Source organism: Rhamphochromis sp. 'chilingali' (assembly GCF_963969265.1).
Source record: "Rhamphochromis sp. 'chilingali' genome assembly, chromosome: 16".
NCBI classification, from domain to species: domain Eukaryota; kingdom Metazoa; phylum Chordata; class Actinopteri; order Cichliformes; family Cichlidae; genus Rhamphochromis; species Rhamphochromis sp. 'chilingali'.
Genome location: NC_137943.1, coordinates 36557224 through 36570983, shown reverse-complemented (window position 1 = coordinate 36570983; position 13760 = coordinate 36557224). Strand labels below are relative to the sequence as shown.

Sequence of the window (13760 nt, the reverse complement as noted above, 5' to 3'; positions counted from 1 at the left end):
CTTTGGGTGTCAGATAATTATTTATTAAAAGCTAGACCTTTTAAATGAGAATAAGAAAGAAAAGTATGTCTTTGTGCCCCCTTTTCCCTGTTAATGCCCTATCGGCCCCCCTGGCTAAACTTTGCTAGATCCGCCCCTGCACAGTTACGTCAGCTGTAGAAAAAGATCCTCGAGTAGAAAGTAATATTAAATACATTCTAACAACAGCTGATCAAGCTTAAACGTGCTGCTGTTGTTCAGCCGCTGGTTTCCTCTTTCTGGTGCAAAGTGGGCCAAAAACAAACAAGAGAGACGGACTCACGACAGAAAAGCCGATCAGCTGATCATTGATCAGTTTCATGATTGAAGTAGCAGCAGGAGAGGCAGTCGCTCGTTAAGCTTAACGCAGGAATGCTTTACAAACATTCAGAGATGGACTTACACACTTGCTTTACTTCTCTCGGGGATAACTTTGTCGGAGATGAAATGCCGGGTTGCTAGCGAAGCTCCACATGCTATCCAGACCACCACAGGTCCCGCATGCCACCGCCGCTCTATCACGTGATGCATACTGCTCTGACGTGCTAACGTTCTGAGGCGAGTTATAGCGTGTTGCAAGTTTTGTGAGGTGCTTTCGTGATATTTAATGGATCGATTACATTTTTTATTTTTCTCCGATACCCGATCCAGTAATTTAGGTCAGTATCGGACCGATACCGATACGTAATATCGGATCGGTCCATCTCTAATCTTTATGTGGCCATCTCAGGCACAGCAGCCCCACCCACCTGTCCAAACCTTCAGTCAGAAGAAACTGAGTGGAGAGTCAGTATCAGAAGGATCATTTTGAACTGTGAATCATACAAAGCTGCTCTAGAGACCTGGGACAAACATACAGCACTTAAATGAACATGTTTGAGGAATGCTTTGCTGTGATCTATCCTTGTTAGGAACTTGTTCCTATTAAAAATGATCTCTTCCAAAAATATCTCTGTAAATGTCAGCGAGAAACTGTGAGGAAGAGGAGCAGGAGGAGTTTCAGACAATGAAGATTTTTGTAATGGGAGGAGAAAATGTTGCATGACGGTGAGCTGAGGAAACCTGGAGGGTTAGAAGTTGCAGGGATAACGTTTGTGCTCCATCTCCGTCCAACACAGAAACTCGGCAGGGTTCAAAAACCCGTAAAAACTTCAAAATGACAAAGTCCTCATTACAAGTGTTCAGGCTTATTGAGGAGCACTTATTGAGAAGATGTTCATTAAAACAACACATGAAGAAGCTGCCGTCCTCGGTCCAAGTCATTTGACTCCTCCCCCCCTGCTGATGAGGCGGAGCCTAACACCCCCTCCTCAAAGGGAGCGGGGTTTGTGTGACAGACAGAGAGTGGCAGAGAGGGATAGAGCGTCGGAGCTGCTGCTACTCTTTCATCAATAATCAGTCATCGTCATCTGATGCAATTGCTGTCAATAACCTACAGATCCACAGGGGACGGTCCGATCAGCAGCTGGAAGGTAAGACTGCTGGTTTGTGTATTTAAGGTCAGAGTTGGCAAAAACAGCAGATTTAAGAGTGAGGAGAGTGCTTTCAGATTACTGGAGCAGATTTAACGGGATGAAGAGGAGCTTCAGATTAACAAAATCCTTTAAACTGGGCTAAAATATGTTTCTATAATCACACTTCTCCAACGTTGTACGTTTGCTTCATAAAAAGTTCAGAGGGTAACACAAAGAGATGCTCTGCAGCAGCACTCTGAGATAAATCCTTCAAACTGAGCTCATTTACATCGCAGTAATGTTACCAAACTGATCATTGGAAAATGACTGAGTTACATTTTGATTCATTTGTCTCAGGATTTTGTTAAAAATTCAAAGTGAGCTGAGAACTCATTCATGCCCTGATAGAGTTTAATGACATCATCAATATTAAAAGAGAGGACAGGTGCTTACCGTAAACTTTCATTCTCTTTGGCTCAAACGATCCCACCAGCAGCTCCTGCCACTGACATCTTTTTGCTGGCCACGCCTGTTAACCTCAGAGATGAGCTTTCTGCGTCTCCCGAGCATGCTCACTGTAATCATCCTTTCCCTGTGGGAGACGTCCGGCTGCGGGGCAATGACGCTGAACTCCACGGCCCTCCTTCAGGTGTCAGCAAGAACACGAGGAGGGGGAGCGGGTGTCTACTCCACCCAGAGCAGGAGGAGGAGAAGCTGGGTGTGGAACCAGTTCTTCGTCCTGGAGGAGTACACGGGAGACGAGCCGCTCTACATCGGAAAGGTACGAACTGTAGATTTACAGATTTAGTTTAAATGACGGCTCCAGGCCCAGGGCCCGTGCAGGTGCCCGTGCAGGTGCCCGTACCGGTCCGGGCCTACGTCCTGGCTCTGCATCATAGATGTGGGGTTCAGATGTGTCGGTGCGAAGGAGATGTTTCTGTGCAGCTTTGTTGCAGCAGATTTAAAGTGTCTCTGAACCAGAACAGAAACTCGTTTTTGTTCCCAGCAGCAGTTCATAGCTCATACTTTTGTTTTGGATGAGAACTTTAAGCATGTCACAGACCCAGAAGTCCAAACAGAAACCAATAATGAATAAACAAAATTCTTCAGGGAAAAAATTAAGAAACATAAAACTAGCGGTAATTCTACTGAATCTAAAGTGGATTAAAAATATGACAAACTTTAATCAGGAAGTTCTTCTGGGTACTGGATTAGGACTTTTCCAAGAACATCGGATATCAAACTGGTATTTGGAAAGCGTTCATTTGGAGAAAGCCCAAAGACGAAAGGGAACAGAGTGAGGGAACTAAAGGACATCAGGAGGAACTCCACTCTGAGTTTATGGTGTGGATGGATGTACCTGGTGAACCTGGTACAGTGTGGCTGTGGTTCAGGAGTAAGAGTGGGACGTCTCCTAACTGGGAGGTTGATGGTTTAATCCCTGGCGTATACTGAGCTCTTACTTGTCCATTGTACTGTGTGAATGTTAGCAGCACTGAGTCAGGCTTGTAGTAAGAAATGTGGCATAAAAACACCAGTTTGTTGATTGTGCAGTTCAAAGGTCAAAACAGTGAAACAGGTGATGCTTATTTAAAGTGAAACGGGCACATTTGCTTTGTTTCACGGCGAGCTCCACCTTTGAAGGTTCATTTTCTCGAAAATAACAATAAGAAATATTTGTTGTACTCAACTGGTTTCCTGCAGCTCCACTCTGACCTGGATAAAGGTGACAGACAGGTGAGGTACGTCCTGAGCGGCGAAGGAGCAATGTCCATCTTCTCCATTGATGAGGACACCGGAGACATACACACCACCAAAAGCTTGGATCGGGAACAGCAGGCGTACTACACACTGAGAGCTCAGGCTCGAGACCGAAATACCAACCTGCCGCTCGAACCCGAGTCCCAGTTCATCATCAAGGTCCAGGACATCAACGACAACGAGCCCAAGTTCCTGGATGGACCGTATGTGGCCCGGGTGGCTGAGAGGTCACCTGTAGGTGAGTCCAGAACCAGCTTTTGTCTTCACATAGTCCCGTGTGAACAGGCAGATTTCATGTGTGAGTGTAGTTAGCTTTTTTACAGTCCACTCGTTTCTATCTGCACTGAAGTCACCTCAGCTGAACGTGAATTAGATCAGCAGCGATTCAGCAAGCAGAAGCCATTTTCATAGACTTCTGCTTGTAACGTGAAAACCTGATGTCATGCAGGCTTTTAATGTGAAAGTCTGAGGTTGAACAGGCAATGTACAAACCAGAGCTGAGCAGGTTCTTGTTGTGAAACACCTGGATAGGTTTTCTGTCCTCCAGGTGAGTCTCCTGTTGTTGGTCCCATTGCACATGCTCACTAGTGTTGATCCTGAAACGTTAAGACTTCAGTTAAGTCCCTTGGTTTGTTTTATGAAGACACCATCTCAGAATTCACTAGTTGGAGCAAATCCAAATTTAGGTTTGACAGCGTTTCTACGAGACGGCAGCACTCCCTGTTTGAATAAAGTTTGATTTTGTACAGGTACGTCTGTGTTGACCGTGGTGGCGACAGACGCCGATGATCCGACCTATGGAAACTCCGCCCACCTGGTTTACAGCATCCTGCAGGGGCAGCCATATTTCTCTGTGGAGCCAAAGTCAGGTGAGCGTGTGGCTGTGAAACGCAGAGAGCACTTGGTGACGCCACGACCAGTTGGGATTAAACTGCTACAGACCATGACTGACTTTACCCATGAGCGTTTGGCTGCAGAGTTGTCTGTAACCACCTTCGTGTTGAAGGTGACACGGTCACGCCTCCTCTCTGAATCCTCCTTTGCTGCTTCACACATCAGATGTAGTCAGATTGCAGCAGATTAAAGCGGATTAAAGCAGCTTCGGCCTCTTCGCCTGAAGCCGCTTTATTTACTGTGTGTAAATGAGGCCACATGATGTCACGTTCACATCGGTTTGTGTCGGCGCCGCACAACACCTGTGACCTTTTTAATGTCAGCATGTGGATCAATTATGAATGCGTCATGTTGATTATGTCACATTCCGATGTTTGTCATCTGGGCGCTCATGCTCACCTTCAGACTGTGCTAATGTCTCACCTGTCTGCAGGTGTGGTGCGTACAGCCCTGCCCGACATGGACCGGGAGCTGCGGGACCATTACCTGCTGGTCATCCAGGCCAAAGACATGATTGGTCAGATGGGAGGTCTGTCAGGAACCACAACGGTCACTGTGATGCTGACTGATGTCAACGACAACCCACCTCGCTTCCCCCGCAGTGAGTCTCACCTGAGAGCATCCTGTTAACACCTGTTCATTGATATTTGACTCTCTCCTTTTCCTGTCCTTCTGGATTCAAACCTAACAGAGTTTCTTTAGAAATCACAGCTCCTCCCTCTGCCTGCTGGATTTTTAACAGTGAGCCTGCAGAGCGTCGTGACTTTATTCCAACATGATGTCCTGAGATTGCGGAGTGTTACAAGTATTTAGGGTTGTTCTTGACCACAAACTGTGTTTTGAGCCTCATGCTGATGCCGCTACCAAACAAGTTCAGCAAAAACTGTTCTTTTTAAGGCAAATGAGATCTTTTAATGTCTTATCTGAAATTTTGTCCTTGTTTTACAGAAGTTTTATTGAATCATTTATCTGCTTGGTTTGGTAACATGACTCTGAAGAACAAGAATCGGTTGGGACTTTGGGTAAAAACTTGCAGCGAACTCTCAGGGCGTTTGGCAAGACGGACTTTTGACCATTTGTAACAAGCATGTGCTGAGGAAGGCTCATTCTGTTAACCGTTTGAACCATCCACTTCACACTGACTTTGACTTGTTGCCCTCTGGCCGTTGTTTTAGAGTACCTGTGAGGACGACCAAAGACTCCTGGTTTCTTTTATCCCGACTGCAACCTGTCTTCTTAATGGAAAATAAATGTCTTGTGGCTTTTTATTATTGTTTTGTTTATTCTCATTGTTGCACTGGTCACAGGCTGCCTCTCTGACCCAGTGCTTTATTTTGTATTTTTGAGTCTCTTATGTTAAGGTTGTATGATAAGTTCCTTTGTTATTCTTATTTAAGGTTTAGTTGAGTTTTGGTTTGCCATTATTATCATCTGTCTCATGAGTTTTTTAAATTCTGTTTCTTGTCTTTCATGTGTTTTAGGGCTGTGTATTGTGTTGTCATGTCTACGTCTCCATGTTTCCTGTTTTATTTTGAAAGAGTCTGGTGCGTTCTTGTTCATTGTGACTTTCCACCTCGGCTGTATCCCAATTCAGGGTCTGCAGCCTTAAAGGCGCATTTTAAGGCCGATTACGTCACAGCGACGCGCCGAAGGCTGTCCCAATTCAAAGGCTGCTCGAAATGCGGCCCTCAAATGCGTCCTTCATTCCCCTGAATTTTAAGGACGTGGTGGTTTAGACTTCGTGGCCCACCATATCCCAGAATGCATAGCGCGGCGGTGGGTGTGGATAATTTTGCCGAAAAAAACGGCGGATGAGGGGCGGCCGAAGAGTAAACTTTAAGTACTGAATATGATGTCACTTATTTATGTGCAAATGTTTAATAACGAAGAACATTAAACATTACTGTTGGCCACATGTCGGCAAAGTCATGTGACATTAGTGACGTTTGTACTAACTTGGTTTTAAAGCCTTTACTTTAAAATATACGCCGTTCAATAGCTGAGCTTAATCTTACAGAGAATGATCAAAGCTCATGTAGAAACAAACAAATGAACAAAAGATTTTCTCCTTCATTTCTGTCAAACACAGCTGTATGGCACGTTTCCAGCTGTTAGTATCATGGTTGCTAAGCAACCTGGGCAGCGCGACGGAGGCTAGACCGTCCCATCTCACAAGCCTCGCACTTCCGGCCTTACCGGTCTTTGAGTACGCGGCCCTTGAGGATCGTTGAGGCTGCAGACCCTGAATTGGGACACAGCCATTGTGTCAGCTGTTTCCCCATGTGTCCCCACTTCCCCTGATCACCTCCTGTGTATTTACGTCCTCTGTTTTCTGTGTTTCATTGTCAGGTCATCTGTGATCCCCACCATAGTCTCTCATAGTTTTCATGTTTATCTCCTGCCACCAGCCAAATAAAGGCTCGTTTTTTTGTTCACCTGACCTCTCCCTGCTTCTGGGTCCTGTTCACAACACATACCCCGCTGTGACTGCGCTTGCTGTTGCACTAATTTCCCCAGAGACAATAAAGAATTGAATTGAACTGAAGGGGGCGCTGCAGGCACTCATTCAGGCTTCATCCTCTGTGACCCACAGAGAGTTACCAGTTCAGCGTCCCAGAATCCACACTGGTGTCAGCGGTGGTCGCGAAGATCAAAGCTCTGGATGCGGACGCGGGTCCAAACGCTGAGATGGACTACAGGATCCTGGACGGGGATGGACTGGGAACCTTCAGGATGCTCACAGACCCCCACACACAGGAAGGACTGGTCATCCTGATCAAGGTTCTGGATTATTTGTAGGTCACAGAAATCTCCAGTTTTTGGTTCTGATGTTTCTGTCCACTGTGAACTCTTCCGAGTCTTCTCGGGACGCGTCCCTGTGATCGTTGCATCATCGCGTTAGCACTGGCCTCGTGTGCGTCCCAGAGGACGTCCCTGCTGCTCGGCAGCTGCTCACAGCTGTTTAAATTTAGCTCGCTGCGTCTCTTGCAGATGACATTTTTTTTATTGTTCTGATTTTAGATTCATCGCTCAGATAAAGGTTTCCTTTCTGTTCTCTTCTGTCAGCAGTCGTGTCTGTTCCAGCACAATGAGAATAAATGTGGGTGTCACCTTCACATAATCGCATGACCACGTTTTACTGATGGCCACGCTAGTTTATTCAACCCAGTAACATGACTTACAAAGGAGAACAAAAGTAGATAGGTTTCCAGCTTCGGTCAGTCTGACCTCCATGTGTCGCTGGCTCCAGCGGTGGGCAGCAGATAAATCATCTCCCCGTGTGTAGTTTCAGATCTGGGCACCACTAACTGAAAGCCCTGCTGATATGAAGTCAGATACATCAGGGCCTGAGCCATCCTCCGACTTTTAAACCATTAGCAATACTTCTTGGAAGCTAAGACAGGGAGTTGGAGTGATGTGCTCTGTTTTCTAACTGCAGCCGTCTTTCCAGCCTTAGAGGAAGCCAGTAAGTAGAGCATCGTCATCCCTGTACACACGAATAAGCCTCTCAAGTCTTGCTGGACACATAAAACATCTCAGGCTTGTCTCTGTTAAAGTGCCAACTGTCCACAAAAAGGTATTTTTGTGACAGAGCCAACTCGTCTGTGTAACCCACCCTGCATTCATGACATAATGGACTGGAGGACTGACCCTCGAGCCTCCATGAGGCATGGAGCTAATTCCTGCCTTCTACCTGTCTGAGAAGCACACCTGAGTTCTCACCTGTACTGAGGTGTAACAGTAACGGGGTCTGTTTTCAGGTGACCATCTTTTAACACATTTATGAGAGCAGCTTCTGTGCTGTGACTGAAACATTCAGCAGTTTGATTAAAAGTCACTTTCCCTTACTGGTAAATTTCATGTTAATGAACACTAAATGCAGCAGGATATAATTTCTGTTCTTTAGCGATGCAGAGAAAACGCCAGCAGGATGTGTAAGACGGCAGAAACATCCTGGTAGCTTCAGTTTTCTTTATACAGAAAATAACTGATTTGAGTTTGTAGGTGAAATAAGCTCCTGAGGTTTTTACCTTCTGATTACGTTGGAGAGCCGTGTTCTCGTCTGACTCGCAGCTCTCTTAATAATTACGCTGTAGTTCTTTTCCTATTTGCTGCCAATGTGACGTTTCTAATGTTGTAAGCTGGACCGTGGTGCACAGACTCTGTCATAGCTCTGGCCTCCATTCCCATGAAGGCCCCTCTTGATGAGGTGCAGCTCAAACATCTGTTGGTGTGCTGTCAGGCGGCTCAGCTTTGTAGGAGCATCCACAGCGCTTCAGAAACAGTTAATGCATCGTGGCGTTTTTGTTACGCTAAATATTCAGAAGTACTCGGATCTCCAGGGAGAACAGCCTGCACTCAGAGGCACCTGTGATGTCATGTCCTCCCTCCTCCTCAGACTCTGGACTTTGAGACCAAGACCAGCTACGCTTTACGCGTCGAGGCATCCAATCGCTACATGGACACCCGCTTTCTGTCAGCTGGGCCGTTCAGCGACGTGGCGACAGTCCGGCTGCAGGTGGAGGACGTGAACGAGCCTCCGTGTTTTTCCCCCCGCATCAGCCAGATGGCGGTTTCAGAGGCAGCGCCGGTGGGAACTGAGGTGGGATCGGTTTCAGCTCACGACCCCGACGCCTCAAATTGTCCCATCAGGTAAGACGCGAGGCGGTAAAATCACTGCAAACACATTTCCACCAAAACGCAAAGACAACACCTGTGCTCCTCTGCAGGTACGCCATCGACAGGAAGTCGGACGTGGAGAACTACTTTGACATTGACAGACAATCAGGCGTGATCCGGACGAGCAGACGTCTGGACAGAGAGCTGAGCGCTCTGCACAACATCACTGTGCTCGCCACAGAGAGCTGTAAGTCACATGACATCAGTTTGTCTTCCTGCGAGCAGCAGGTGTATCTGACAGGTGTGTCTGTCTCAGTGGATCACTCTCAGGTGGGCAAAGCCGTGGTTCTGGTCTCTGTGACAGACGTCAATGACAACGCTCCGAGCTTTCCCGTCGAGTACCAGACATCCGTCTGTGAGGACGCCCAGCCGGGACAGGTGAGGCTCACTTGTGGCTTACAGACAGGTGTTCACAGAAAGGTGAGCGAGTGAGCAGAAGGCGAGTGAGCAGGTGTGTAGACAGACAGGTAAATACAGCTGCTGTGGCTGTGATGTCACTGATATCCGTTATTTAATGAGCATCGTCTGTGAAATCTCTGTAATCTGTTACTGAGATGGATCCAGAAGTCCCTTCTCAGGTCACATGAGCGTTGGTGACTGGATGTGCTTCTGATTTTCTGCCTCTGTTTGACCTTTGACCTTTAGATCATTGTGACGCTGAGCGCCGTGGATTTGGATGAACCTAAGAATGGACATCACTTCCTGTTTTCTTTGGCTGCCAAGGCTGCCTGGAACCAAAGCTTCGTCCTGAGAGACAACAACGGTACAGTCCACCTTAATCAGTATACAGCAGAACTGTGCAGTCCACCTTAAAACCAAAGATAACTTCAATGAAACAGAGCAGCTCTGTGGTGTACATGGACCAGCCTGAATTTAAGGTTTAACGCCTCCTGTGTCAGTGATGTTGTGGCTGGTAGTCACATTGGAACCTGTCACTCATTGGTTCATGAGGAAAATAAGGGCCCTTAAACTGGGTGTAAGGGGATCACTTTAGTGCTGCAACAGTGAATTTTATGTTAACAAGCTGACGTCATGCACCGCCTGTCCTTGTTGTTCACTGGTGGCTACCTGCACTGAAACAGGATCCGCCCGTTAGCCGTAATATTCCCTTTGGAGAGACTTTGTGAGTGAGGACTGTGTGGAGGACGGCCCGTTTGAGTTGTGTGACCTGTCGGTTCAGCGGACCGCCCGGTTGGTGTCCCACGTTGTCTCGTCTTTGTGTGTTTGTCCCTCGTGGTTTCAGCGAACACACTGAGCGGTGCCATCTCTTTCTAACCCATTACCACAAAGCAAAAACCTTCACAGGATCTCCAGCTGCCAATCATCCATGAGCTTCTCGCTGTAGCTCCTCCCACACGTTTTAGTTCTTTGCTTGGCATGGCACCCCCTTAGATAGCACTCTGTGTTCCACCTTAAAAGCTGCTGGTGATGACGTCGATCTGTCTGTCTGTCCTCAGACAACACGGCGTCTGTCCTGACGTGGCGGGCCGGGTTCCTGCAGCGGGAGCGGCCGCTCTACTTCCTGCCGGTGGTGATTTCAGACTGCGGGACTCCGCCTCTCAGCAGCACCAACACGCTGACCGTCACCGTCTGCGAGTGCGATCTTCATGGAAATCGTCGCAGCTGCGTCCAGGAGATGTCAGCGCTGCTGCTGCCAGAAGGCCTCAGCCTTGCCGCTGTTGTCCTCCTCACCGGTCTCCTCACACTGCTGGGTATGACCTGAGACAACGTCGCGCCTCTTCAAGTTAAACTCAGTAAAGTCAGAAACAAGAAGTAGAACCTGGTTGGCTTAGAGCTGATCCAGAACCTCTGTCCATGAGGTAGAATAAAAAAACTAGCTGAAGCTGGAGTAGATCATCAAACTGATGAAACTAGAACCAAATCTGAAGTCACCTGAAAGCAGCGAGCTTTTAGTTTTTCTCCTGTTTTTTATTTTATTGGGTATATTTTATGTTTGTTTTTTATTATTTAGTTCCAGTGTAGAGCATTTTGTGTCAGCTGTGGAGTGCTCTATAAATGATGATGACTTCATTGGGACACTGACGGGCTCAGCTTTCACGTGTCTGCCAGGAACATTACCCCGACCAGCTGTTCTCAGCATCACCTGTACCATCTTGTCAGGGTTTGGTGGGGTCTGTGAAAACGATCGAATCAGCTGCCAGTCAGACGCTGCATAAGAAAACCTGTAGTGGTCTTTGGAGAATTTCTGACATAGAAAGGGTTACAACAGACGACCTTTTAATGTAATAGTTTAATTGTGAATTTTGTCTGTTTGTCAGCTCGTCTCTATGGAGATGGGTTTGGGGGGTAGCAGGAGGAGAGAAGCTGCAGAGAGGCGTGTAAGACTGCAACTCTGCTTCCTGGTCCCAACTCTGGTCATATTTTGGGGGGTTTAATAAATTTGTCCATATTTCTAGAAATAAGAGCTGCTCCATCCAAAGTGGGATGGATGCAAGACCAGGTTTCCTCCAGAAGGCTTGCCAATTATCTATGAAGATAGCTGGAAGCTGTTCGTTGGTCTGTAGCAGGGAAGCAAACAACTCTACCAGTGCAGAGAACAACAACAAATATCACACAAGGAGTAAAGTAGGATTCTGATATTGTGTGTGTGGAATTCTGAACCCATGTCACTTTCAGGAAGATGAAAACTTCCACATCCAGGGTCGTGCTGCAGAACTTCATTTAAAATTACTTGACTTTGCCGCCATCACCTCTGCCTTGTAAACTTTTTAAGATGACTCCACCCCTTCGTCTGCCCTTAGGTGTCACTATGGTAACAGGGGCCATCAGACGCAGAAGGAAGGAGCCTCTGATTATTGACGATGAGCGAGATGTTCGTGAGAATATTGTTTGTTATGACGATGAGGGCGGTGGCGAGGAGGACACCGAGGCCTTCGACATGTTCACGCTGAGACACCTGAACGAGACCAAACGGAGCTACCATGTCACCGCCCCTGAGCCCCCGCCATCCAGGGAAGATAAACACCAACTGTTCCAGGAGTTCATCGAGGACCGGCTCCGGGAGGCCAACCTGGACATGACGGCACCACCCTTTGACTCTGTGCAGACGTACGCTTTGGAGGGCAGCGGGTCAGCTGCTGTGTCGCTGAGCTCGTTTAGCTCGTTAACCTCGCTGGAGTCGGAGCAGAGCTACCACTTCCTGAGTGAGTGGGGGCCAAAGTTTCGGAAGCTTGCAGAACTCTACAAAGACCGCGAGGGAGGTGGTGCCTCATAGAGTGCACGCCTTGCGGCAACAGGTGTGTGGTCTGTTTAGCCCATATGAACTGGATTAGTCCTCACACCAGGAGCTCTGAGCACCCTGAACCAGAGCAGAACCTGTAGAAGTACCGGCAGCTGGACCTGGAACCAGCCAGCTCGAGCTTGAGCTGCCTGACTGGACCTTTACGTAGTTACTGTGAAATATTTCCTGCTGTTGCTATTTCACAATAAAAGCTTGCCAGTGGTGCTGCTTTTATTTTGTAAGCCTGAATGTGTAACAACAGAAATAAAACTGAATTTATGAAAACTGCAGCTGCTGTTTTTACTGCTGTAACACGTCCCAAACGCTCAGCCTCTCCATGCTGACGTCGTCCTGTGACGTATGCACAACTCTGAATTTGGAGGAAAAACTTTTCAGCAAAAATGTTTTTAGTTTGTGACTCACTTTGATTTATTTTTTTTTAAGATTCTGATGAGTCCAGACTGAACCACTGATGGTTCTTCACGTGTGCTCACGTGTGACAAGCTTAGTGGGCGGGGCACAGAGATGCTTTCCACCATACAAAAAACATCTGGTATGTTAAATGGAAAGAGTGTTTGCTGTCCACTGAAACTGAAATGAGTGACTGTGAGTCGCTGCTGGAACAAACCAAGTATTACAGATATAATGCATCTTTTTTTTACCTCCAACTTTATTTCAACAGAAACTTTTAACGACCACCAGCATCATACAACTGTAGTGTAAAATTATCATACAGACAAAGATGGGTGTGTATAATTAAACACATAGGAAGAAATACCGATTAAAGGGGAAAAACAGTGAGAGATACAGTGACGCCAAATAATTAAATAAAGACATTAAAAATATTACAAATATGAATGGTTTTCAAAGTTTTCTTGTTGTGAGGAACAAATTGTAGTTTTCTGTTTCTGTGCTGAAAGTCTGAGAACTTCAGATGAGCGAGTCTCTCAGTCAGTCGTTTTGATCAGACGCCGTCAGAAACGAGCGACTTGTTTCCACGAGACCGGAGTAAAGCTAAATGTTTCTATATCGCTCTCATGGGTTTAGAGGTGTTGGATTGTGTGTCCACAGGTGTTTGTACTTTGCGTCGTAATAAAATGACGGTAAAAGGCTCCGCCCACTCTCTATCCATGTCTTACCATGCAACGACTCTGTGAATGGACTGGAGAAGTGTAGTGGTAGAGTCCTCCGTCAGGAATGAGATATGTGTGTCGACTTTTTATTCTCCCTTAAGATTATCGTGCCATAACGCTGCCCAGAGCAGCTCTGCTAACAGGTTATGGGCCCAGAGCAGCAGTAAAGAGATCCTAGAGATCCTGTAACTGCCAAAGGAAGGGCAGCGTTTCCTGAAACCGCAAGTTACCGGCAGGTGTTAAAAGTTTGGCACGGTTGAGTGAGTAAGCGTTTTTGTGCATCATGAGCAGACGCACGGCAGAGTCGGGCAGTCGATATTCCCGTTTGCAGTTTGATGGAGATGAAAGGAAATATGAGATATGGGAAACGAAGTTCCTTGGTCATCTCAGACTACAAGGTTTGAAAGATGTCATCTTAAAGGCTGAGGGTGATGAAGAAGCCGATGGTGAAGATGATGACAAAAATGCAGAAGCATATGCAGAGTTGATACAATTTCTGGATGACAAAAGTTTATCGTTAGTTATGAGAGATGCAGTTGATGACGGACGGAAAGCCCTAAAAATTTTGAGAGGTCATTA

At 46.8% G+C, this 13760-nt stretch overlaps 1 protein-coding gene across 1 annotated transcript; it reads left to right on the top strand.

Moving 5' to 3' along the window:
* Window positions 1-1249: 1249 nt before the first annotated feature.
* LOC308412518 (cadherin-7-like) lies at window positions 1250-12876 on the top strand. Its single transcript, XM_080906931.1, has 12 exons — window positions 1250-1490; window positions 1969-2253; window positions 3177-3471; window positions 3983-4102; window positions 4561-4728; window positions 6721-6908; window positions 8527-8780; window positions 8858-8994; window positions 9064-9185; window positions 9453-9570; window positions 10265-10519; window positions 11570-12876. Exons 1-12 carry the CDS (start codon window positions 1431-1433, stop codon window positions 12040-12042), a joined length of 2475 nt encoding a protein of 824 aa, XP_080763057.1. The 5' UTR covers window positions 1250-1430; the 3' UTR covers window positions 12043-12876.
* Window positions 12877-13760: the final 884 nt, after the last annotated feature.

Coding starts and splice junctions, on each gene's coding strand:
- LOC308412518 (XM_080906931.1), top strand. CDS start 1,431: ATGCAATTGCTGTCAATAACCTACAGATCCACAGGGGACGGTCCGATC. Junction 1,491..1,968: donor GTCCGATCAGCAGCTGGAAG/GTAAGACTGCTG, acceptor TCCCACCAGCAG/CTCCTGCCACTGACATCTTT. Junction 9,186..9,452: donor AGGACGCCCAGCCGGGACAG/GTGAGGCTCACT, acceptor TTTGACCTTTAG/ATCATTGTGACGCTGAGCGC.